Source organism: Mustela nigripes, chromosome 1 (assembly GCF_022355385.1).
Source record: "Mustela nigripes isolate SB6536 chromosome 1, MUSNIG.SB6536, whole genome shotgun sequence".
NCBI classification, from domain to species: domain Eukaryota; kingdom Metazoa; phylum Chordata; class Mammalia; order Carnivora; family Mustelidae; genus Mustela; species Mustela nigripes.
Window position 1 is genome coordinate 33,570,758 of NC_081557.1, and position 23,197 is coordinate 33,593,954.

Consider the following 23,197-nt stretch of genomic DNA (forward strand, 5'->3'; position numbering starts at 1 on the left):
TCCTGAGACCATGACCTGAGGCCAAATCAAGAGTCAGACACTTAACTGATTGAGCCACCCAGAAGGCCCTCTAAATAGAGTTTAAATTGACAGATGTCGTTTTGTGTTTGTTAGTGTAGCCAACCATCCTGGTTTGCCTATGTTTGTCCGAGTTTTAACACTGAAAGTCTTGTGTCCTAAGGAAATCTTTCAGTTTCTAGCAAACCAGGACAGACAGTTGGTCACTGTGGGTTATGGAAAATGTCAGTATGTGGCAACAACATTTCAGTGGCCTTAAAAGAGTAAGGTAACTGAGATAATTTAGAACATCTAAGTTCTCTTGGATTGGTGGACTAAAGCAAGGAGATTAGTACCTTGACTTTCTACTCCCTCTTTTTTGAAGAGCAGGAGTTTGCATGTATATTTTATATACAAAGAGGGCTATGTATTTTATATACAAAGAGGGCTCTTTTATATACAAAGAGGTACTATGATACAAAGAAATTGCACCTTTTTCACCATTGCCAACTGTCTGCTTCTGTGTCATTTTCTTGCAGTCAAGGTCTCGTAGTTGTTTGGGAATTAAATCAGGAGCGTCGTGGGAAACCAGAACGAATTTATGTGTCTTCAGAGCACAAAGGCCGAAAAGTTACAGCTCTCTGTTGGGACACAGCTATTCTTAGAGTTTTTGTAGGTGATCACATGGGTAAAGTTTCTGCCATCAAACTTAACACTTCTAAACAAGCAAAGGTAAGAAACAGTCCAGTTCCTTGTGTATGTGGGTGAGATATAAGATACTGTCTTACAGAATTTCAGTTGAAGGACACAATTTTATCTACTATATTTCTTTGGGGACTGATCTAGAGCCCAAGCTATTAATTTTGAGGAGACTTTTTGTGTGTAGTACATATAGTAGCCTGATTCAACTTGATACGTTATTAAGGGTGGCTTTTGTGAGCTGACTTCAGTAATATGCACATTGTCTATTACAGTACTCTGTAATTCACCTGTATGATGCACTTAAATTAAGCATTAATACTAGGCTATTAATAAAGATAAGATTCTTCTCTTTTTTTTTCTTTTTGAGAGAGAGAATGAAAGGGGGCAGGGACAGAGGGAGTGAATCTTTCAAACAGATTCCTTGCTGAGCACAGAGCCTGATGCAGTTTTAGATTTTATTTATTTGACAGACAGAGATCACAAGCAGGCAGAGAGGCAGGCAGAGAGAGAGGAGGAAGCAGGCTTCCTGCTGAGCAGAGAGCCCGAAGCAGGGCTCAATCCCAGGACCCTGGGATCATGAACTGAGCCGAAGGCAGAGGCTTAACCCACTGAGCCACCCAGGCACCCCCACTTCCACTTTTTTTTTTTTTTAAAGATTTTATTTATTTGACAGAGATCACAAGTAGGCAGAGAGGCTGCAGAGAGAGAGATTCCTAACATATTTTTGATCCCCAAAGCATTTGGAACCTTATAGGTGCTATAGCCCTAATTTATCTTTTTTTCCAAAGGAAGAAGTACTGTTTTCTGTGTGACCAAGTTCTGTCACGTGTTCCAAAACTTGCTTTATCTTTTTCGTTCCAGTTTCTAAGATTAAATAACCAGAAACAGAGCCTTAAGAGTTGTCTTCTACGGTTATGTAACCAAGTATGTCACAGCTTTTAAACGAGTGGAACTTCGATATCCTAATAGGCAAATTAAATTTTGGCCCATTTGAAATTTGTTTTTTTGCTATCCAGTTATTTTCACTTAAAAGGTAAAGAGAAGGAGATTATACAGGTATGTAAAGATGAGTCTTCTTTCCTTGTCATGTCTCTTCTAGGCAGCTGCTGCGTTTGTGATGTTTCCTGTCCAGACAATAACAACGGTTGACTCCTGTATTGTGCAGTTGGATTATTTGGACGGAAGACTCCTTATATCTTCACTTACTCGGTCGTTCTTGTGTGACACTGAGAGGTATATTGGCCAACCATGAGTCATAGGTGATGCGGAGTTCTGGAGCTCTCAGAGACTCAGATGCCATCTAGCCCAAACCCCTCTGTTCAGTAATACAGATGTTGAGGAGGAACCAGCTGTGTGCAAGCTGATGTTAGAGAACAGGAGAGACAGGAGACAGAGACAGTCCAGTGGGTGATTGAGACAGATGTTCAGTTAACTCCGTGAAGGGTGGTCATAGTGCCATGAGGGGAGGCCCAGCAAAGTCCTGTTTCAGTATGGGGGCTCAGGAAGTCTTCCTTGATTGAATTTGTTGTTGTTTAGAGTTAGATATTATATATATAATAGCATTATACTGATTGGGTGAAGAATAATTAAGAACTTTGTGATGCTGACAGATATTTTACCAAAATCTCCAGGATGGAGGCAGAGGTTCAGTGAATGGCAAAGGAGTGTGTTAGAGGTAGCTGTGAAACACCAGAGCCAAACAGGAAACAGCTTGGAATAAATATTATGTACGCCTGTGCTGAAGTTCCTCAGCCATTCTCCCTGCAGGGAAATTTTCACTCCTGATTCTATTTTCCCAGTACCATATTCTCCAGGACCAGCCACCCTTTTGAATATTTATTAAGGAAAATTTTGAGCCTACATGAAAGAGAATTTTATACTGAAGCTCTGTGAACCCACCAGGCAGCTTCACTAATTTTGATGATGATTTTTGGTAGGCTGAATTTGGAGAAAGAGAAGGAAGGGGTGTTCTAGCAGGGAGGAGCAGCCTCTTGGGGAAAAGTGAGAAAGAATTAGGCATATTTTAAAACCTGCCAGCCTGGCTTAAGTAAGGCAGTTGGGGAAGATCAGGTTAGTAAATTAGTACCATAGTGAGAGCAGCAGCCTTAAATGTCACATAATTAAGTGGGTTCTCAGGTCATTGAAAGAAGTTGTGCATATAGAATGTCAGGGTTTGAAAATTGATTTCCTTAGAACTATTCAGGCTTGGAAAGTCTTTATGTATTTCTAGGAGTTCATGTATCTCAATTAGAAGGCAGCTATTCTAGAAACCAGGAGATTATTACAGAAGGTTTGAAGGAAGGTCTGCAGAGTCAGGGATGGTAGAGGGAAGGTTGGGCAGAAGGTATACTTTGTATTTATTTTCTGGGTTGGGAAAGGCACATGGAAAGAGGCCAGTTACAACAGGTGGCAGGTGTCTGAGATCAGAGAACCTAGCTGTACAGCACAGAGGCAAGGCCTTGAGATGCACTTGGTCAGTTTACATGAGTTTGTGGGAAGGAGGATGTACTTGGTTCTGACTTGTCTTAGACTGTAGCTCAGTGATGAAGTTAGACTTGGAGAATTGGAGATCATCTAGTTGGCACCCCTTCATTCTTACAGATCAGAAAGCCTTGGCGTCCCAAGTGATAGAGCATGCCTGATATCACTGTGCTGGGAAGAGGCAGGCAAGACTAGAACCTTTCTGACTCGATTCTCTGCCTCTGCTCTTACCTCACAGTTCCCCCCAAACAACCTTGACATTGGACCTTTGGCCATTAACTCCACACTTGAGATTTTGGTAAAGTATTTATTAGCTTCATCAAGTTCCTAACTATTCTCTAGATTTTCAAGTTTACCAAGGGACCCAATATAGAAAGATATATGATAAGCCTTTTAAAATAAAGAGCTAAATAAAATAAAATAAAATAAAGAGCTAAATAAGTAGAGGCTTATTTTTCCTTCTGTGCAGTAGAGTAGCTCATCATCATTTTCCCATTCACAGGGACGTGGCTAGAGTTGGTTATGAGAATAGCATAGATTCTGCTGTTAGAATAACATGTTAAAGAAATGCCCACTTTCTGTTCATTGGAATTCAGTTTGGGAGGATATGGATAGTACAATAATTTTAAAAATACATTTATATTTAAAATTTTTTGTTTCAACCTATATTCCCTCCCAACAAACAGCACTTTTTTTTTTTTTAAAGATTTTATTTATTTATTTGACAGAGAGAGATCATAAGTAGGCAGAGAGGCAGGCAGAGAGAAAGGAGGAAGCAGGCTCCCTGCTGAGCAGAGAGCCCAATGTGGGGCTCGATCCCAGGACCCTGGGATCATGACCTGAGCCAAAGGCAGAGGCTTTAACCCACTGAGCCACCCATATTAGATCATTCTCTAATAGAAGAGTTTGAGTATATGGAACATTGCAATGCGTGATCAGTGCTTTTTTTTTTTTTTTTTTTAATAGGCAATACACCCAGCATAGAGCCCAAGGCAGGGCTTGAACTCTTGACCCTGAGATCAAGACCTTAGCTGAGATCAAGAGTCAGATGCTTAACCGACTGAGACATCCAGGCACCCCAACATTTTTTTTCAAATGGGGGCTCTTAATAACTAATTGAAGTGATAGATACAAATTTTCTTCTCCTGCCAGCCACTTGCTCTTTTCTGTTAGTATTGTTGATGAGCAAGGTGGATCCCAGGAAGGAATAAAAAAAATAGAAACAAAGAACTATAGGGTACAGGGGAGAGAACCAATGGAGTCTGACAGTATGATTTCAAATTCTGGCTCTACCACTTTTTAAGCCTTGCTAAATATTGGTTTCCCCATCCAGAATATAGAGATCGTTCTAAGGATTAACTAAGGTAATGTATATGAATTACTTAGCCTTGTGCCTGTTACATATTGTTTGAAAACGTAGAAAGCAAGGTTAATGAGCATATGAGTAAGAATGAGTTGCCTTTATTTGTTCGCTCAGCAAACATTCATGGCCCTCTTCTGGACGCTTAGTACTGTATTAAGCCACAAGGTTATAACATAAGCAAGAAATAGATTTTATTTCCCAAATAACATAAGTAATAAATCCCTAGCTTCTTAGATTGCTCTGTATGCGTTTTGAGGCACTTTTACATCATGATCTCATGGTATGTACCGTTCTTACAGTTTTTCATAGTACGCAGGTACACTATGAGGTTATGTTTGATTCACGAAACAAATAAGTACAGGGATATTTATTGAATTATATCTAAAATCACCTTGTAAATTGACACTACAGAGCATATTAGATCATTCTCTAATAGAAGAGTTTGAGTATATGGAACATTGCAATGCGATGCTGTGCCTTGAAATTCAACTAAAGAAGAGTAAGAAATGGCTTTTGTCCTAAAGAAGGTCATAATCTGTTGTTGTGATGTACACAATTGCCATATGTAATGTGGTAAGCACCCAGGGAAGCATGTAATTCAGCTTATGGGCATCAAGGAAGTCTCCCAGAGGAAGAATGGTATAATGAAGTCCTGGAGAATAAATAAAGCAGATTTTAGGAAGAGACATCTTCATGTTGTCACCTTCCGTGTTCTCAGGCAGTATACTGAGCTCTTCTATTTAGTTCATGTACTCCTCAGGAAATCGAGTGTTCAAGGTTGCCATGTTTCAGAAGGACTTGGCCTTTTGAAGAAAGAGTGAGGAGTTTCCTGGGTGTGGGTAGTGGGGATGGCTGCGAAACTGGGTGGGAGAGGTAGCTTAGCAACTCCTATGGGGAGTCCACCTTTTACAAGGTGATTAGGGATGGATTTTTTAAAAATAACTTTTCAGTAAGATTTAAGGATGTATGAAATGGCTGGCTGGCACTCATTTTGTAGATTTGAAAGGGGACTTCAGATAGAATTGTGAGCCCCTATTCTGTGGATAATAAACTGAGTAACAATGTGACTTTGCTTCCTGTTGTAGAAATAGTTAATGGCAGGTCAAAGCTAGAGCCCTGTTTTGATCTTTTCAAGGTGCTGCTCTTTCCAGTATACTGCTACTGTGAATATAGAGAGGACATTATGGCCATGCTGCTTTGTAGTGCCATTGTTTTTAAGTTTTTTTTTATGAGTAAACTTGCTTTCTTTTTCTTTTTGGGAATCAGAGAAAAATTTTGGAGAATTGGAAGCAAGGACAGAGATGGAGAATATGGAGCTTGTTTCTTCCCTGGAAGATGTTCTGCAGGCCAGCAACCCCTAATATATTGTGCTCGCCCTGGCTCTAGGATGTGGGAAGTGAACTTCGATGGGGAAGTTATAAGTACACATCAGTTTAAGAAACTCCTCTCATCACCACCTCTCCCTGTGATTACCCTAAGGTAATGATTTGTGTGGCTGGTAGGGACTATTTGAGGAACTTACGTGCAGGAGTTGGGTTGAAATCTCTGATGTTTTAGATTAATCTAGAATAAAATCTAGTTAAAAAATTTTATTATGCCTTCTAAGAGTGAAGTAGAATTTTTTTTTTTTTTTTTTTTTTTTTGGATAGAGATCACAAGTAGGCAGAGAGGAGGAAGCAGGCTCCCCACTGAGCAGAGAGCCCGATGCAGGGCTCCATCCGAGGACCCTGGGATCGTGACCTGAGCCAAAGACAGAGGCTTTAACCCACTGAGTCACCCAGGCGCCCCTGAAGTAGAATTTTTATTAAAGATTTAGAGAAACCAAAAAGTCCTTAACCAGTTATCTTTGGTATAAGTGAAGTAGATTGAATAAAGGTAGATGAATTAGATGCAGCAAAACTTTTCCTATGTAGGGAACAAGATACTTTTATGTTGTGATTCAATCATTAACAGACTGTTTACTTCCTAGATCAGATCCTCAGTATGATCATACAGTTGGGTCCTCCCAATCTTTGTCTTTCCCCAGACTCTTGCACGTTAGGTAAGTTTCTCCTTTTGAGCTTTCAAAAAATAAAATAATAATAATGAACACTTTTTTTCTCTTTGCTGCATGTTTACAGGCTGTTAGCTTGTTTTTTTTTTTTTTAAGATTTTATTTATTTGAGACTTTAAGAGAGAGTGAGGGAGATAGAGAGTACCAACCAGGGGGAGAGTCAGAGGGAGAAGCAGACACCCCACTGAGTAGGGAGCTGATGCACGGCTCCATCCCAGGATCCCAGGATTGTGACCTGAGCCAAAGGCAGACAGTTAACTGACTGAGCCATCTAGGCGCCCTGGCAGTTAGCTTTCCTTCCTTCTTTTCTTTTTTTAAAAGATTTTTATTTATTTATTTGACATACAGAGATCACAAGTAGACAGAGAGGCAGGCAAAGAGAGAGAGGGAAGCAGGCTTCCTACTGAGCAGGGAGCCTGACGAGGGGCTCAATCACAGGACCCCGGGATCATGATCTGTGTCAAAGGTAGAGGCTTAATCCATTGAGCCACCCAGGCACCCGGCAGTTAGCTTTTTAAAAGGTTTTTGGATTTAACTGTTTTTGAGAATTTAGAAATGCCTGTGTTACATGAAGTGTTCTAAGAGGAATAAAAAGATCATGGATATATGTGGCTTTTTTTGGGTTGTGAATTGATCTCAACCAGTTGGACAGTCTGTAATTACCAGGGAACTTCTGATAATTAGAGATATGAACTATCAATACTCTTTCTTTCATAATCTCTCCTTTCTGCTGGGAGGTTACAATGAAAGCAAGTCTCAGACTGAAGTCAGCCACACATAGATATGTTTCTTAGCAGGTAGGCAGAAACCTAATTATAGAACTTTTTCTTCTAAGCTTGGTAAACTTTCAGCTCTGTGTCCTTTAGGTGCTCTGACAAGTAAGTACCTTGCGTGAAAGATCTGCTTGAGGCATGTTCAGCCATATTCTAACTTTTTTTTTTAAGAGTTTATTTATCTTTTTGGGGGGTAGAGCACAGAGGGAGAGTGCAAGGGAGAAGCAGAGCCCCTGCTGAGCCTCAATCCCAGGACCCTGAGATTCTGACCCGAACTGAAGGCAGATGCTTAACTGATTGAGCCACCTGTGTGCCCCACATTCAGCCATATTCTAACGCTGGGGTTCAGCCAGCCTTCCAGTTGGATTAGGTGCAAAAGTCCACTAAGTGGCAGCACAGAGTGTCACTAAAGGCTGGGTTTGCTGAGTCTTACACCTTTGTTCTGCCAGTGTTACGATTTCCACCCAGTCTGTGTGTCTTGAACTTATTTCATCGATGGATATTATTTCTAATATCCCTTAGGTTAATGCATAAGATCTCTAATGCAGATTCAGAGAATGTTATTTAGAGGTTGTTGTAGAATAGTCTGATTGAGTTCTTTCATCAAAGGCTAACTAACTGCTCTTAGAATGTGATTAAAAAAAAATACTATTGAGGGGCGCCTGGGTGGCTCAGTGGGTTAAGCCACTGCCTTCGGCTCAGGTCATGATCTCAGGGTCCTGGGATCGAGTCCCGCATCGGGCTCTCTGCTCAGCAGGGAGCCTGCTTCCTCCTCTCTCTCTCTGCCTGCCTCTCTGCCTACTTGTAATCTCTCTCTGTCTACTTGTAATCTCTCTCTGTCAAATAAATAAATAAAATCTTTAAAAAAAAAAATTTAAAAAAAAAATACTATTGAAATATTAACTAATTGCCCCTGTTGTATGTATATGTCACATTGCCTACCCTGGAATATTTAAAATTAAATTGTAAACAGTTTAACATACTCCTAATTCACTCTGAAAATTACTGAGAAAAGATGACTGTTGGCTCATGATTGGATAAAGCATATTAAAAACTCTTCCTGGGGCTCCTGGGTGGCTCAGTTGGTTGGGTGACTGCCTTCTGCTCGGGTCATGATCCCAGGGTCCTGGGATCCAGCCGAACATAGGGCTCCCTGCTCAGCAGGGATCTTACTTCTCCCTGTCCCTCTGCCTGCCACTCTGCCTACTTGTGCTCTCTCTGTGTCAGATAAATAAATAAAATCTTGTAAAAAGACCAAAAAAATTCCTCTTCCTTTATGGCACTTATTATGACTTATAATTACATATTCATACAACATGTATGCTTGTTTTACTCTTAGTAAGTGCTGTGTGTCTGTTTTGTTCATTATATTATTCTCAGTGCTTGGCCTAGCCTCTGGCACATGACAGACGTGGGCTGACTGTGGTGTGATTGGTGAGGAAGCCCTTTACCCAAGAGTATGTTTTCTGAAGGCAAGGCCACAGTTGCTCGGTCCTCCTGGTAGAGTTGTTCCTTGAGTTAAGCTATTTAAAGCTCCTGTTACCGTCTCTGCCGTAGCATACAAAGCCCTTGATGATCTGGCTCTGCCTACTGCTCAGTTTAAGTAGTAGTTAATGCTGTTTGAAGCCTCTGCTGACTACTCCAGCAGGATGAGATTAGACACTTATTCCCAGGCACATGGTCACACCTTGTTGATTCCTCTGTCATCTCTGCTTTCACTGTACCATGAATATCAATCCCAGCACCACATTGTCAACTCCTTTGCTCTGGGCTTGATCTTAGGCACACAGAAGGCTCTCAAATAACAGCTCAGTTAAAGAATTCAGTGAAGATTTTTTTTTTTAAACATGAATAGAAAGGCTCTTTGTTTCTGTTTCTTTTTTTTCCCCTACTTATACACTTATGTCCAGTGGTGAGCTTTACTATTACACCCACAAATCCCAAAGGAAGCAAATTTATATACGTTGTTTTCTTTGTGGTAAACAGTGTTACTTTCCCTTCCTTGGCCTTGCAGTGCTCTTAGACTGTGTCCTAGTCTGTTTATTATCAGTGAAAGGACAAGGGGATAAGTGACATGTAAATTGCAAAGTATCAGCTCTTATCTAAGCTCCACTCCTAAGATTTCCTAAGGAAGCTGAGTATCAAAGCTTAGTGTCAAAATCATTTTGTTTTTCTACTCAGGGATCCTTTGGCTTCTTATTTTTTTTTCTTCTTTGGCTCCTGAAGGTAACCTTCTGGTTTTTCTTCCTTTAGATTAGCATTCTGACCATTTCTTCCATCTTTGTGTCAAATATTACTTTCTCATAGGGACAGTGACCTGGTCTTATATTGACAAAATGTTTAAAATTTGTGTGAGGACCCAGTTCCTATTAAATATCACTCCTGGTGTTTTATAACCACATAGTACCATTTTTAGTACTCTTGGGAGTTTAAATTTTAAAAAGGTCCCTGTTTGTTTTTTTTCTAATTTATTTATTTATTTGTGTTCATGTAAAAGCACAAGTTGGGAGGAGGGGCAGAGGGGGAGAGAGAATCTCAAGCAGGACACTCCCCCACCTCCCCCACCTCCCTGCTGAGCATGGCGTGTTACACAGGGCTAGATTTCATGACCTGAGATCACAATCTGAGCCAAAATCAAGAGTCGGACGCTTAACTAACTGAGCCACCCAAGCGCCTCAGTGTTCCTGATCTTAAGATAATAAATTGTTGGAGATGTGGTATTTCGACACAAAGTGAGGGTTGCAGCAGTACAGTACATGACTAAGTACCATATGGACACGGGTGATAGGAAATAGGGTGAGCACAGGAGGAAGAGCGGTTGCCGTGGGCTCTTGGAGGATCCCAGAGGGGAGTAGCACTTCTGTGATCCTTGGGAGGCGGCTGGAGTGAGCATTATAAGCTGGGATGCCCTGACTGAGGGGAAGAAGCAGAGAGGACCCATTGGTATCTGAGAAACAGTAGCAGCCTTGAGAAAGAGTATACAAGTAAAGACAAGCAAAGGGGTATGTGAAGAGGTGAGCAGAGATGGAGAGTACAAGAGGGCTGGAAAAACTGGCCCAGGAAAGTACAGTGTCCCAGAGTCCGGGGAGGTGAGATTCAGGAAGGAAGGAACAATCAGCAGGGCTGGCCCCTACTTGAGCATCAAGAAGAAAGGAGATAAGGAAGGGTCATTTGGTTTGGCACTTAGCAAATTTATGACTTTATGAAAATGCAGTTATGTGAAGTAGTCCAGATTCTGGGTAATAGTTGGTGGGTGGGTCACTGAGGGTAAATGAGGGAAGAAGTAGGATTCTGTGAGGTGTAGAGAAAAAAGTCCAGCTCTTGTAGCCAGACTGTCCTTGGGTGTATTATTTCATCTCTCCAAATTTCAGGTTTTTTGTTTTTATAAAATAGGGAAAAGCACATCTGTCTTGGTGAGTGTCTGTCTGCAAGCTAAGATAATATAGATACTTTGATAAAGCTCCTGGCAGATGGTTGATGAGGAGTTTTTAACCTTTTATTGCCTCCACACAACTAAGGGCATCAAAATATTACCATCCCCTTATGTGACTCACTAGAGCAGTGATATGTGGTAGTGTGTTGTCTGTTTTAAATGTGCCCTTTTCATACCAGTGATGGGAAATTTAGATGCTTTAACAAACATTAAGTGAAATACCAACCTTTTCTTTTTTTAGAAGGTTTTTAGTGTGTATATCTAAATTTTTCCCAGTTTGGTGCCATATTATGCTGTTTTTTAAAGGACTCTTGTTAGGTGTTATGACTTGACTAACTGTATCACTGTTGTGTTTTCTTTTCTTTCTTTCTTTCTTTTTTTTTTTTTTAAAAAGTGTTTTATTTGTTTATTTGACAGAGAGATTGACAGCCAGAGAGGGAACACAAGGAGGGGGAGTGGGAGAAGGAGAAGCAGGCTTCCCACAGAGCAGGAAGCCCGATGTGGGACTCGATCTCAGGACCCTGGGATCAGGACCTGAGCCAAAGGCACCCCTGTTGTGTCTTCTTTCTACAATCTTCCTTTAATAGCTGATGTAAAGATCTGAATTCAGGGAATTAGATCATAAATTTCTGTATCCAAGCAAACTAGAATTCTCTTAACTTCTTCCTTTTCTTTTGTAGTGAGCACTGTGTGCTGACTTGGACAGAAAGAGGAATTTATGTTTTCCTTCCTCAGAATGTTCAAGTTCTTCTCTGGAGTGAAGTCAAAGGTAATTACATTTTTCTTCCTTATGTAATTTATTTTATTTTATTTTTAAAGATTTTATTTACTTATTTGAGAGAAAGACTATGAGTTGGGTGAGGGGCAAGGGGAGAAGGCTCTCCACTGAGCAGGAAGCCAGACTGAAACACCCAGGTGTACCTTTCCGTAGGTAAATTTTAGTATCTTGCTTGTGAAAGATTCAGCGATCTTAAGAGAATTCTCTTCGAGTGTGAAAAGTAGAAAAATAGACTGAGGTGGTGTTTCTCCTAAAGATTAATGTCAGGGGGTGGCTCAGTGGGTTAAAGCCTCTGCCTTCCGCTCAAGTCATGATCCCAAGGTCCTGGGATCGAGCCCCGCATCGGGCTCCGTGCTCAGCAGGGAGCCTGCTTCCCTTCCTCTCCCTGCCTGCCTCTCTGCCCACTTGTGATCTCTGTCTGTCAAATAAATAAATAAAAATCTTTTTAAAAAATTAAAAAAAAAAAATGATTAATGTCAGGGGTGCCTGGATGGCTCAGTCAGTTAAGCATCTGCCTTAGGCTCAGTTCATGATCCCAGAGTCCCAAGATGAAGCCCCATGTCAGGCTCCCTACACAGTGGGGAGTCTGCTTCTCCCTCTAGTGCTCATCCTGCTTATGCTCTCTTTCTCTCTTGCTTGCTCTCTCTCAAATAAATAAAAATTTTCAAAAATAAAGATTAATGTCATAGATGTTTTCCATTGTAATGTATTTCCCAAGCATATACTTGGGAATTTATGTTCAGTTATTCAGTTTTTCATGGATAATTTTCTTATTTATTTATTTATTTTTTAAAGTAGGCTCCATGGACAGAGCCCAACATAGGACTTGAACTCAGAACCCTGCTGAGATCAAGACCTGGGCTGAAGATTCAGCTGCTAAGTGTCTGAGCCTCCTCCAGCCACCCCTTCAAGGATAATTTTAAATATAATTTTCACTTATTCTTAAATATTAGTAACCACTGCTAAAGATTGAGTGGGTTAATTTTTTCCTTCTAATTACCCTGAATCTTTATTCACCATTAGAAGTCTTGCTTTCGCTTCCATTTTGTGGTTAAATAGTTTGGGGTTCAGAATCCTTGTGGAGGGGGGCACCTAGTTGGCTCAGTCAGTTAAGCATCTGCCTTCTGCTCAGGTCCTGATCCCAGGGTTCTGGGATCGAGCTCCGCATCGCGCTTCCTTCTCCCTCTGCTTGTGGCTCCCCCTGCTTGTGCTCTCTCTCTGTCAAATAAGTAAATAAAATGTTAAAAAAAAAAAAAAAAAAAAAGAGTTTCTTGTGGGAATAACTTTTTTTTTTTTTTTTTTTTTTTTAGTTTAAACCAAAAATGGAAGAAATCTTGCATCATTAGCATTGCTACTCAGTATATCTTTCTGGGTCATTTTCTATTGCAGAAATATAAGAAAGAGGAACCCTTACTTCCTGATCTGATTAATACTGATTTCTTGTGGTTTAAGTTGCTAAGGTTGCCCTAAAAAACGAGATTGTTTTTTAAAAATTGACATACACACTGTGTGAGTTTAAGGTGTATACAAAGTTTTGATTTGATACAGTTATATAGTTAACCCTTGAACAATGTGGGACTTAAGGGGCACAGACCCAGGTCCTGAGCAGTCGAAAACCTGCATGTAACTTTTGACTCCTCCAGAACTTAACTACTAATAACCTGCTGTTGACCCAAAGCCTTGCTGGTAACAGCAGCAGTTGAGTAACATTCTTTGTATATTACATGTATTATTTGCTATATTCTTACAAGAAAGAAAGCTAGAGAAGAGAACATTATTAAGAAAATCATAAAAAAGAGCAAATACATTTACTATACTGTATTAATTGAAAAAATTTCGTATATCCATGGACCCATGCAGTTCAAACCCATGTTGTTCAAGGATCAGCTTTATATTGCAATATGATTACTGTCTTTTGTGATGAGAACTTTTAAGATCTAGTCGCTTAGCAATTTTGCAATATATGGTACAGTATTGTGAAGTGTGATCACAATGCTGTGCGTTAGATCTCTAGAACTTGTCAGCTAATTGCAAGTTTGTACCCCTTGACCAATATTCCCCACCCCTCCAGTCCCTGGTTTTCACCATTCTTCTCTGCTTCTACTTGTTTGGCTTTTTCAGGTTGCACCTATAAGTGAGATCAAAAACTAGTTTTTTAACTCCTTTCATGATGTTCTGCCAAGATAGGTGTTTTCTCATGAACTGTTGATTTATATAGTGTGTTAAAATCTGTTTGTTTCCATCAGATTGTAACTCAGAAATGTTGTCATCTGGTCTCTGATGTCGAGTGCTCTCTTAAAGCCCCAATTTCTTTTCACAGAAAGTAGCATTTTATTTTACTTATTTTATTTTACCATTATTATTTTTTCCCATTTATTTTATTTTATTTCTTTTCAGAGTTCCAGCATTCATTGTTTATGCACCACACCCAGTGCTCCATGCAATACATGCCCTCCATAATACCCTCCACCAGGCTCACCCAGCCCCCACTCCCTACCCCTCCAAAACCCTGTTTGTTTCTCAGAGTCCGCAGTCTCTCATGGTTTGTCTCTCCCTCTGATTTCCCCCAACTCACTTCTCTTCTCCTTCTCCCAATGCCCTCCATGTTACTCCTTATGCTCCACAAGTAAGCGAAACCATACCATTACTATTTTTAATTCTGGTAAAGTTAACAAACAGTTTAATGTTAATTTTAGCTGTACAATATAGTGGTTCAACAGTTCTGTACATTATCCTGTGCTCACCATGACAATTGCCCTCCTCAATCCCCACCACCCATTTCTCCCATCCCCCCCACCACCCTCCCCTCTGGTGACCATCAGTTTGTTCTCTGTAGTTAAGAGTCTGTTTCTTGGTTTCTTTCTTTTTCCTTTGCTCATTTGTTTTGTTTAGAAAGTAGCATCTTTCACATAGAATTTTACAGAAGAGAGATGTGTTTTTGTTTTTGATCTTTCTAGAATTGTCTAAAATATTTCTTCATTGAATTGCAAGTATAATAGCAATGAAATTCAGGCAAGCCAAACTCAGTATAAAAAATAAATTTATTAGAATAATTTCCATCCTTACCAACATGGAGAAGGAGTATGTGGTTAACCTTCTGTGTGTTCACCCCTGTGGGTTTTGTAGATATTCAGGATGTAGCTGTCTGTAAGAATGAGCTCTTCTGTCTGCACCTCAACGGGAAAGTCTCACATCTTTCTCTGTTGTCTGTGGAACGCTGTGTGGAACGCCTGCTGAGGAGAGGCCTGTGGAACCTGGCTGCTCGCACTTGCTGTCTATTCCAAAATTCTATTATTGCTGGCAGAGTGAGTCAGAGTGCTTACCTGTTCACCTGGGTTGTTGGAACCACACTAGTTTGCAGGGGTGGGCTGCAAAGTTGCCTGTCTTTATTAGCGCTGTCTGTATGACCTACAGATGAAGCAGCAATAAATCCCTAATGGAATCTTGCCAGACAAATGTAGGGGTGGGTGGTGGGTAAGAAAAAGGGTATACTTCCCACTGAAGAAAAAAAAATTGCATTTTCTCAGAAACTTCGTTGAATTTCAGGCTTTGTTTTAAGGGGGTTGATTGTGTGTATGGTAGCTCTTAATTCTTAATTCCTAAGATAATTCCCATTAAGTCTTTCTTGAGCTTATTAAACCTTTTTAAAGCACCTTTGGGGTTCTATGGTCTCTGTTAGACATTTTTCAGTATTTGGCCATTAAATTTAGATTTAGTTATAAGTAGTAAGCTGTTCTATTTGATTTCTACTAGGGAAGAAAATCTTTGACCATAGATAAATTGGAGCATTTGAAGTCTCAGCTGGATGTCACAACCTACAGTGATCTTATTTCTCAACTGGAAGAATTGATCTTAAAATTCGAGCCTTTGGATTCAGCTTGCAGCAGTAGAAGAAGCTCCATTTCGTCACATGTAGGTATTTCTACTTTTTAGAAGGTCTATCTGCACAGTAAGGTTTCTCTTCCTTAGGTTGTACGTACACATCTCTTCAGATCCCAGAGCTTATCTTCCTTTCCATATAGTAGATTTGGGGTGGGGGGAGGGGTGCCAAGATGGGGCTTTCTTTCAGTTGTTGGGCAGCCCTCATGAAGCGCCCATTTAGGTGTGTGTTGGAGCCACATTTTGTTTCATCATCATTTATTATATTCTGTTTCCAGACATACCTCCTATAGCCTCCAGTACAAGTTCAGTTGCTCCTAGCCTGTGATTTCAGATGCTTTATAGTAGCTGGAGTCATAGTGCAGTTCAGGGTTATGTCGATGCAGCCCCGTTCTCACTGCTGGGATTCATGGAGGCAAGCTAGGGAAACATGGCAGTGTATGAGTGTGAGCCAGTGACCAGGGACCTAAACTTTGCTCGCCAGCTGGTTCTTTTAAACCAAAATTGTTGGGGTGCTCAGTCGTTGGACATCTGGCTTCAGCTCAGGTCATGATCTCAGGGTCCTGGGTTTGAGCCCTGCATCGGGCTCTCTGCTCAGCGGGGAGCCTGCTTCCCCTTCCCTCTCTGCCTGTCTCTCTGCCTACTTGTGATCTCTGTCTGTGTCAAATAAATAAAATCTTAAAAAAGAAAACCTATCATTCTTACTGACTTGCTACCTACTTGTGTTGGTTGTTCTCTTAAAAAAACCATTTTGTGTTAAAAAGTAAAGTTTCACTTTGATTTTTTGGGGGGTTCTTCTCATTTTTAGGAAAGTTTCAGCATTTTGGATTCTGGTATTTATCGTATCATTAGCAGTAGAAGAGGCAGTCAGTCAGATGAAGATTCTTGTTCGCTTCATAGCCAAACCCTCTCAGAAGATGAGAGACTCAAAGAATTTGCCTCACATCAAGAAGAGGACCCACCAGATCAGTGTTGGGGCTCACATGGAAATGAAGGTAATGACGACATGTTTCGTTGGTTGCCGACAGGAAGCAGTTATTTTCTGTGACTTCTATTTGCCAGGATTAACTTGTGCATCAAGTTTTCTACTTGGGGTTAATAATTTTTATTATGTTGATAGACTTTCCATGTAGATCTACTTGCCACTGGAAGAATGGGTTTATGTTTAGTTGTGTTTTCCTCCCTCCTATTTAGGCTAACATTGATACAGTCCCTAATTTTGATCATGCATCAGAGTCCTGGAAAAGTTAAGAAAGGTCAGTAACCAATGGACTAGAACAGTTTTATTTTGACTAACCAAATTATTTTCCATCAGGAATGAAAAATTACTACAGTTTTGGGGGCCATTGCCTTCACTTTTCGATGTTCGAATATTCCTGTGACTGAACTGTTGAGAAGAGATAATAGAGACTGTAAACCTTCCTTTTTGACTTATGGGGATTCAGGGTTAGTAGGAAAATGAAGGTACCTGCCTAAGTGTTTTATATGTGGACCATCCCATGCATCTTGTAAACTTGTGTTCTGCTCATTTGTATCTGGGTCAGTTGTGATTTGGGTATGGAACTCTTCATTTCCTTTGGTTTGTTCATTTCAGAAATTTTTTTAAAGATTAAAATGATGAAATGATTAAATTTTGTTTCTTTGTCCCCCCCATTCCATTTATCAGACAGTGTTTCCCATGTTCCCGGGACATCTGAGACAGATAAGAATGAAACTTTTCTCCCCTTCGGCATTCCGCTATCATTTCGTTCTCCATCTCCTCTTGTGTCTCTTCAGGCTGTCAAGGAAAGGTACGTTAGTCCTGTCACAAAATCCTGTTTCTTGCTTCCCTTCAGTTGTTACATTAGGTGCTTTTGTGCTGAGAATGGAAAGACATTTTTAAAATTGATTAATTTATTTTTAAAAAGGGTTTTATTTATTTGAGAGAGAATGCATGTGAGTGAGAGAGAGCTGGGAGTGGGGGGTGGTATGGAGTGGGGAGTACAGGTGGAGGGGCAGAGGTGGACGGAGAAGCAGACTCCCTGCTGAGCAGGGAGCCTGATCCCTATGCAAAGATTAGGAGCTTGGTCCCAGGACCCTGAGATTTTGAACCAAGCAGAAGGCTGATGGTTAACCAACTGAGCCACCCAGGTGTGCCTGGAAAGACATTTCCAATGAGAAAAAAAAAAAAAAAGTCTCTAGGTTATTTCTCTTATAAATTCTTATTGAGGCTGTTAACTTCTCATTTTTATCTTGGGCAATGTAGCTTTCTTCTTTGAGTAGTTGGATGTTTCAGTTGTTTTAAAATGTGCCCTCCACCCAAGAGACAGAGCAAAAGTTTGAAAAATATGTTGTTGGGTGCCTGGGTGGCTCAGTGGGTTAAGCCGCTGCCTTCGGCTTAGGTCATGATCTCAGGGTCCTGGGATTGAGTCCCGCATCGGGCTCTCTGCTCAGCAGGGAGCCTGCTTCCCTCTCTCTCTCTCTGCCTGCCTCTCCATCTACTTGTGATTTCTCTCTGTCGAATAAATACATAAAATCTTTACCAAAAAAAAAAAGAAAGAAAAATGTGTTGTTTTCCTTATCCCTGATAGGAATAGTTTCTGTATATTGTCCGTCATCTCTTGATCCTTTCTCAGTTTAGGCTCAGAATTGGAGACTCTTTGGAAGTCTTTCTCACTACTCCATGGGCCTAGAATTAGCACTTGAGTTTGAGAGAAAAGATTTTTTTGTAAAACTTCTTAACTGCTTATCTGAGTCTCCCTGGATACAGTTTTATGTTTTTTTGTTTAATTTTAACTTTAATTCTAGTATAATTAACATACAGTGTCCTACTAGTTTCAGATGTATAAGGTAGTGATTTAGTTACCAGCTTCAGTTTTGCTTATCCTTGGAGGATATGTTGTGATTAGTTAACCACTGAGTCTCATGAAGAAATTCTGTTATTTCTCTGGCCAGAATGGGGCAGGTGATCACATGGCCTCCTTTGTCTAAGTTGACAGAAACCGTGTAGACATAGATGGAGTTAAAGACGTTTCCTTTAGCACCAAATCAAAGCAGTTTAGTAAAAGAAGTGACTTCTTACTATACTGTAAATTTTACTTGGGCCTTATATGAAATTTGTGGTTGATTAGGGAAGTTGCTATAAGCATAGTCTTTCTTTTTATTAAGTCCAGATTGCCTTTCTAGGACTAACAGGAACAGACAGAGCACTCAGGTACTGAATTTTTTGTTTTTGGGAGTAATGAGGTTTTTTCATATTAGTTTTTTGGTATTTGACTTCCAGCGTTTCTAGTTTTGTACGTAAAACTACTGAGAAGATTGGCACCCTTCATACAAGCCCTGATCTGAAAATAAGACCAGAACCGAGAGGTGAGGAGCAATTATGTGAGGAGGAGATGAGTCCGGTCACCTGCCCAAAGGAAGAAGATGCCGAGTAAGCTCTTGCATATATATCTGGGTAAATTCTAGAGGACTCAGTTGTCATTTTGAAGAAAGGCTTAGACTCTGTGCTATTGGAGAAGGCACACATAATAAACCCTGTTCATTATAGATTGTGTAGCTCATAAAAAATGTGAATACCATGAAGTAAGTGTTAGAAAATAACATGTATCCATAGCAGATCTTTTTTTTTTTTTTTTTTAAGGTTTTGTTTATTTACTTGACATGGGGTAGGAGGTGTGCAAGCAGAGAGAGCAGCAGGCAGAGGGAGAGGGATAAGCAGGCTCCATGTAGAACTAGGAGGCTGATGCGGGGCTCCATCCTAGGACCCTGGGAACATGACCCAAGCTGAAGGCAGGTGCTCAGCTGACTGAGCCACCTAGGCTCCCCCTCCATAGCACATCTTTTGAGTTTTAATTTAGCACCTCTTTCATCTTTGCCCTGCATAAACTCCCTCCCTCCAAATCTCTTCAAACTTCTGGGATGTTAGAGTATTAGATTAAGAGGATGACCAACAGTCAAGACCCTGTGCTTCTGGCTAGTATGTGACCTTGGGTAAGTCATTAATGCTCTCTGGCCTGTAGTGCATTTTGGTCTTGTCATGAACCTTCTTAGGGAGTGCTGATGGCATCGTCCTTACTAATGGAGTTGTAGCAGAGCCCTTGCTCTAGCTCAGTGTGACATGTGTCCATCTGGTCTCTGCCTAAACACATAGTTCAGGGGATATGAGCATTAGAAGCGTACAGGCTCAGCACTTAACCTAGGGATTGAGAGCCCCACAGGCCCAGTGTATGTAGACAGTCAGATAAAACAGAAGAGTTTGGCGAATCCATGTATATATAGGAAAAAACAGTACAAGTATAGCTGTGGCCTTGAAAGGCTCTCAGTGTGACCTTAACCCCCTCTTTCCAGCCTCATTTCCAGCCACATCCTTCCAAGTGCTGTAAATTCCAGTCCTGTCGGAGCGCTGTGTGGGGACACTTCACTGCCTTTCTTGGAGTTGATTCTTTCACCTGCACTATCCTCCCTCCCCAACCCCATTATTCTTCTGAACTCACACACTGCCTCCAGGGGGAGGCATCCTTTGACTGCCTCTTCAGAATAATAATTGCTTTCATTGTGCGTTAATAGCACAATGCTTGTGTTGCTCTTTCAGATTTGCTTTATTCTTATTTGTAGTTAGTTGTTTGCATACCTTTCTTTCTCACTAAACCTTACTCATCTTGAAGCCATAGGCCATTTTTTTATACTCCTGTTTGTGTCCTGTAATATTAATATTAAGTACAATACTTGCCACTTAGTAAGCACTTAGAAACATTTGTCTATGGTTGCGCTAATCCTTTTTTCATACTTTTCTAGGGGCAAAAAAGAAATAGTTAGTCAACCTCCGGAAGAAGACAAGCTCCAAGAGCTCAAAGTAGCAACAGCAGAAGCAATGTGAGTATTTATGAATGAGAGCGTTTTCTAATGAATGGGAATGACTTTGAGTAGTGGTCCTGAGACAGTGTGGGGCAGAGGTGGTCTCATTTGCAATTGAAATTCAACAATTAGTATTGAAGTTAGCACTCTCTGTATTGTCATCTTGCTGAGATAATTGTTGAAGAGTTGAAAAGTAACATTTATTCCCAAGAAATGTTTCATCCAGTAGGTTTGTTTAGCATGAAATAATGTGTTTTAAGAAAACACATGGAGCATGGGATACCTGGGTGACTCAGTTGGGCATCTGCCTTCGGCTTGGGTCATGATCTCAGGGTCCTGGGAACAAGCCCGCATCAGGCTCTCTACTCAGTGGGGAACCTGCTTCTCCCTCTCCCTGCCTCTCTGCCTAACTTGTGATCTCTCTGTCTGTGTCAAATAAGTAAATAAAGTCTTTAAAAAAATATAAAAACACATGGAGCATAAATTTCACATTTGTCTGTCTCGCATAGGACCAAGCTAGAGGACCCACTGGTTTTGTTTGAACCCACGTCTCTGAGGATGATCTTACAGGAATGGCTCTTGCAGTTAGAAAAAACGTTTGCCACGAAGGACTTTACAGTTATTTCAGATACTGGCAACTCATCCATGACATCCAACCAGGATATGCTGTCATTTGAAGAGTCAGAAAAGGAAATGTTAGATGAAGACAGTGAAAAAGAAAAGGGAGACTCATTAGGCAGTGAAGAAACTGTTGATCCAACAGTGTGTGAATCTACAAATAGTCCGAGGGAGCCCTTGGATGACCTTTTCCAAGTATGTTCTCCATGCAGCATAGCCAGGTGTCTTCAGAAGGACCTGGCTGAATTGACAACGTTGTGTTTGGAATTGAATGTATTGAATCCTGAGATCAAAAGTGCAAGTGGACATGTGGACCACACTTCGCAACAGTACTGTCCTGAAAGTCTGGCTTGCCAGTTCATAAAGAAGTATTTTTTTCTCCTGGACTTGAAAAGAGCAAAGGAGAGTATCAAGCTTAGTTACGCTAACAGTCCTTGTGTTTGGGATACTTTTATTGAAGGACTGAAAGGTAATAATCAGATTGCCTTATCAAATAGAAATTAGTACAGAGCACAATAGCATCTTAGCATGTTCACATTTAAAAAGAGTGAAGTACAAAATCACTTCTATTCTGGCCTACCCTTCTGTTTCCCACTCAATTTAATTTTTAATAGTCCTTCAAACATTGATTTCATTTGCAATGATATTATAAGAAATTCATTTGAATTTCAAAAAATGTACATAGCAGTGTTGAAGAAGTTGGGGTTACCATAAAATGTTTTATAAATGTATAAATAGAAAAACAAAATCCTTTATGTAACTTACTAATGTAGAGATAATCTATGCCATTTATTGAGTACTTACTGTGTGTCAGGTATAAATATTTCAGTAGGCATCATCTCATTTCTTCCTTATAAATGTCTTCAGAGTAGATGGTGTTATTCCATTTAACAGGGGAAGAAACGGAGATAGAGATTGTAATAGTTGAGTAGGCTGAATTGCTGAGTAAATATCTCCTAATAACTCAGATACAGTAGAAGTTTATTTCTTGCTCCTGTCACTCCAGGACAGGTTCCAGGCGAGTGGGAAGCTCTCTTCCATGTGGGTAATCCCGGGTTCAAAGTTTCTTCCATTTCTTTGAACTCTGTCTTCCTTTGGGCTTGTGATTGAGGATGGATTGCCATGTCCTGGGGAATGCATGTGGAAGGGGCAGACATGCTGTGCCCTCTTAGAGGCCTGATCTTGTAGTGCCTGACAGCTCGTGTTTTATGTTCCATTGGTGAGAATTCTATCACATGGTTTCCCTACCCGTGAAGGAGACTGGGAAATGTAAGCTGTCCAGGTGTCTAGAAAGAAAGGAATGGTAGGGGCTAAGAGCTTGTCTATCTGCCTCAGGGATTTTGGTGGATAGGCAGCAATCTCCATTTCACACTTGACTGAAAGTGTGTGTCATTCTCCTGTGGAAGCCAGCTTTCGTACCTCAGACCATGTATGCTCTTTCCACTGTACGGTCCCATGTTTTGGAATAATTGATTTAGACTGGAAACACAACTTTCATTCATTACCAAAAGCTAACAATCACAAGTACCTATAGATTTTTATATTGTCTTTATAAACTTAAAGACATTCTGGTTTTCCAGAAACATGATGTGGTTATTGTTCTGCTTCAGTTCACATTTAAGAGTTAACAGCATACAAAATGATTTCAGTTTCTTTCTCTGAGTTGAGGTAGACTTTTATGTTAAATAAGAAAATTTATTTCTCTTCCAGTAGGTTCAAATGTTTCATATTATTACTTAGCGGAACTTTGCAATATCTGTCTCTTACGTGATCATACTCAACCCTGAAGAGAATCTCATCAGCCTGAGTGGTGGTTAACTTATTACCAGAGCTGGAGAGAGCCTGTGGGTTGGGTGCTTTGAGGTGATGCAGCTGCTTGCTTGACTTCAGGGGGAGACATTTGGCTTAGCCCCCACCCAGTTATAAAGCTTGCCCTCTCGTCTTGAGCTCTAAATGCTGGCTGCCTTCTCTGAATTTGTCCAAGTACTTACTGCCTGACACAGTCATATAGACAATAATGAAACTGTGGAAAAAATGATTTTTAAAAACTCATGTATCAGAAATGGAAGGTCAGGTTTTCAGAGAGGATCTGAACAGGTTCCACCCTTTTGCTAGTGATGTAATTAAGGAAAGCAGCTTTTGGAGCTGTTCTTGGGGATTTGTCTTCAGAGCCAGGTGAAAACTACTTCGAAAAACTCATTTTAGGGATGCCTGGGTGGCTCAGTTGCTTAGCTGCCTTCGGCTCAGGTCATGATCCCGGCGTCCTGGGATCGAGTCCCGCATC

The 23,197-nt window shown here is 40.6% G+C and overlaps 1 protein-coding gene across 5 annotated transcripts in view; it reads left to right on the top strand.

Moving 5' to 3' along the window:
* Positions 1–23,197, top strand: part of HPS5 (HPS5 biogenesis of lysosomal organelles complex 2 subunit 2) — a 48,313-nt gene that overhangs the window by 12,784 nt on the left and 12,332 nt on the right. For all 5 annotated transcript variants that reach the window (XM_059407492.1, XM_059407477.1, XM_059407485.1 and 2 more), the window contains exons 5-16: positions 537–729; positions 1,799–1,932; positions 5,810–6,022; positions 6,513–6,584; positions 11,483–11,571; positions 14,707–14,885; positions 15,334–15,492; positions 16,268–16,454; positions 17,126–17,249; positions 18,722–18,871; positions 20,236–20,313; positions 20,805–21,382. In XM_059407492.1, coding sequence (XP_059263475.1) covers positions 537–729; positions 1,799–1,932; positions 5,810–6,022; positions 6,513–6,584; positions 11,483–11,571; positions 14,707–14,885; positions 15,334–15,492; positions 16,268–16,454; positions 17,126–17,249; positions 18,722–18,871; positions 20,236–20,313; positions 20,805–21,382 — 2,156 coding nt within the window. The remainder of the gene's footprint in view (positions 1–536; positions 730–1,798; positions 1,933–5,809; positions 6,023–6,512; positions 6,585–11,482; positions 11,572–14,706; positions 14,886–15,333; positions 15,493–16,267; positions 16,455–17,125; positions 17,250–18,721; positions 18,872–20,235; positions 20,314–20,804; positions 21,383–23,197) is intronic.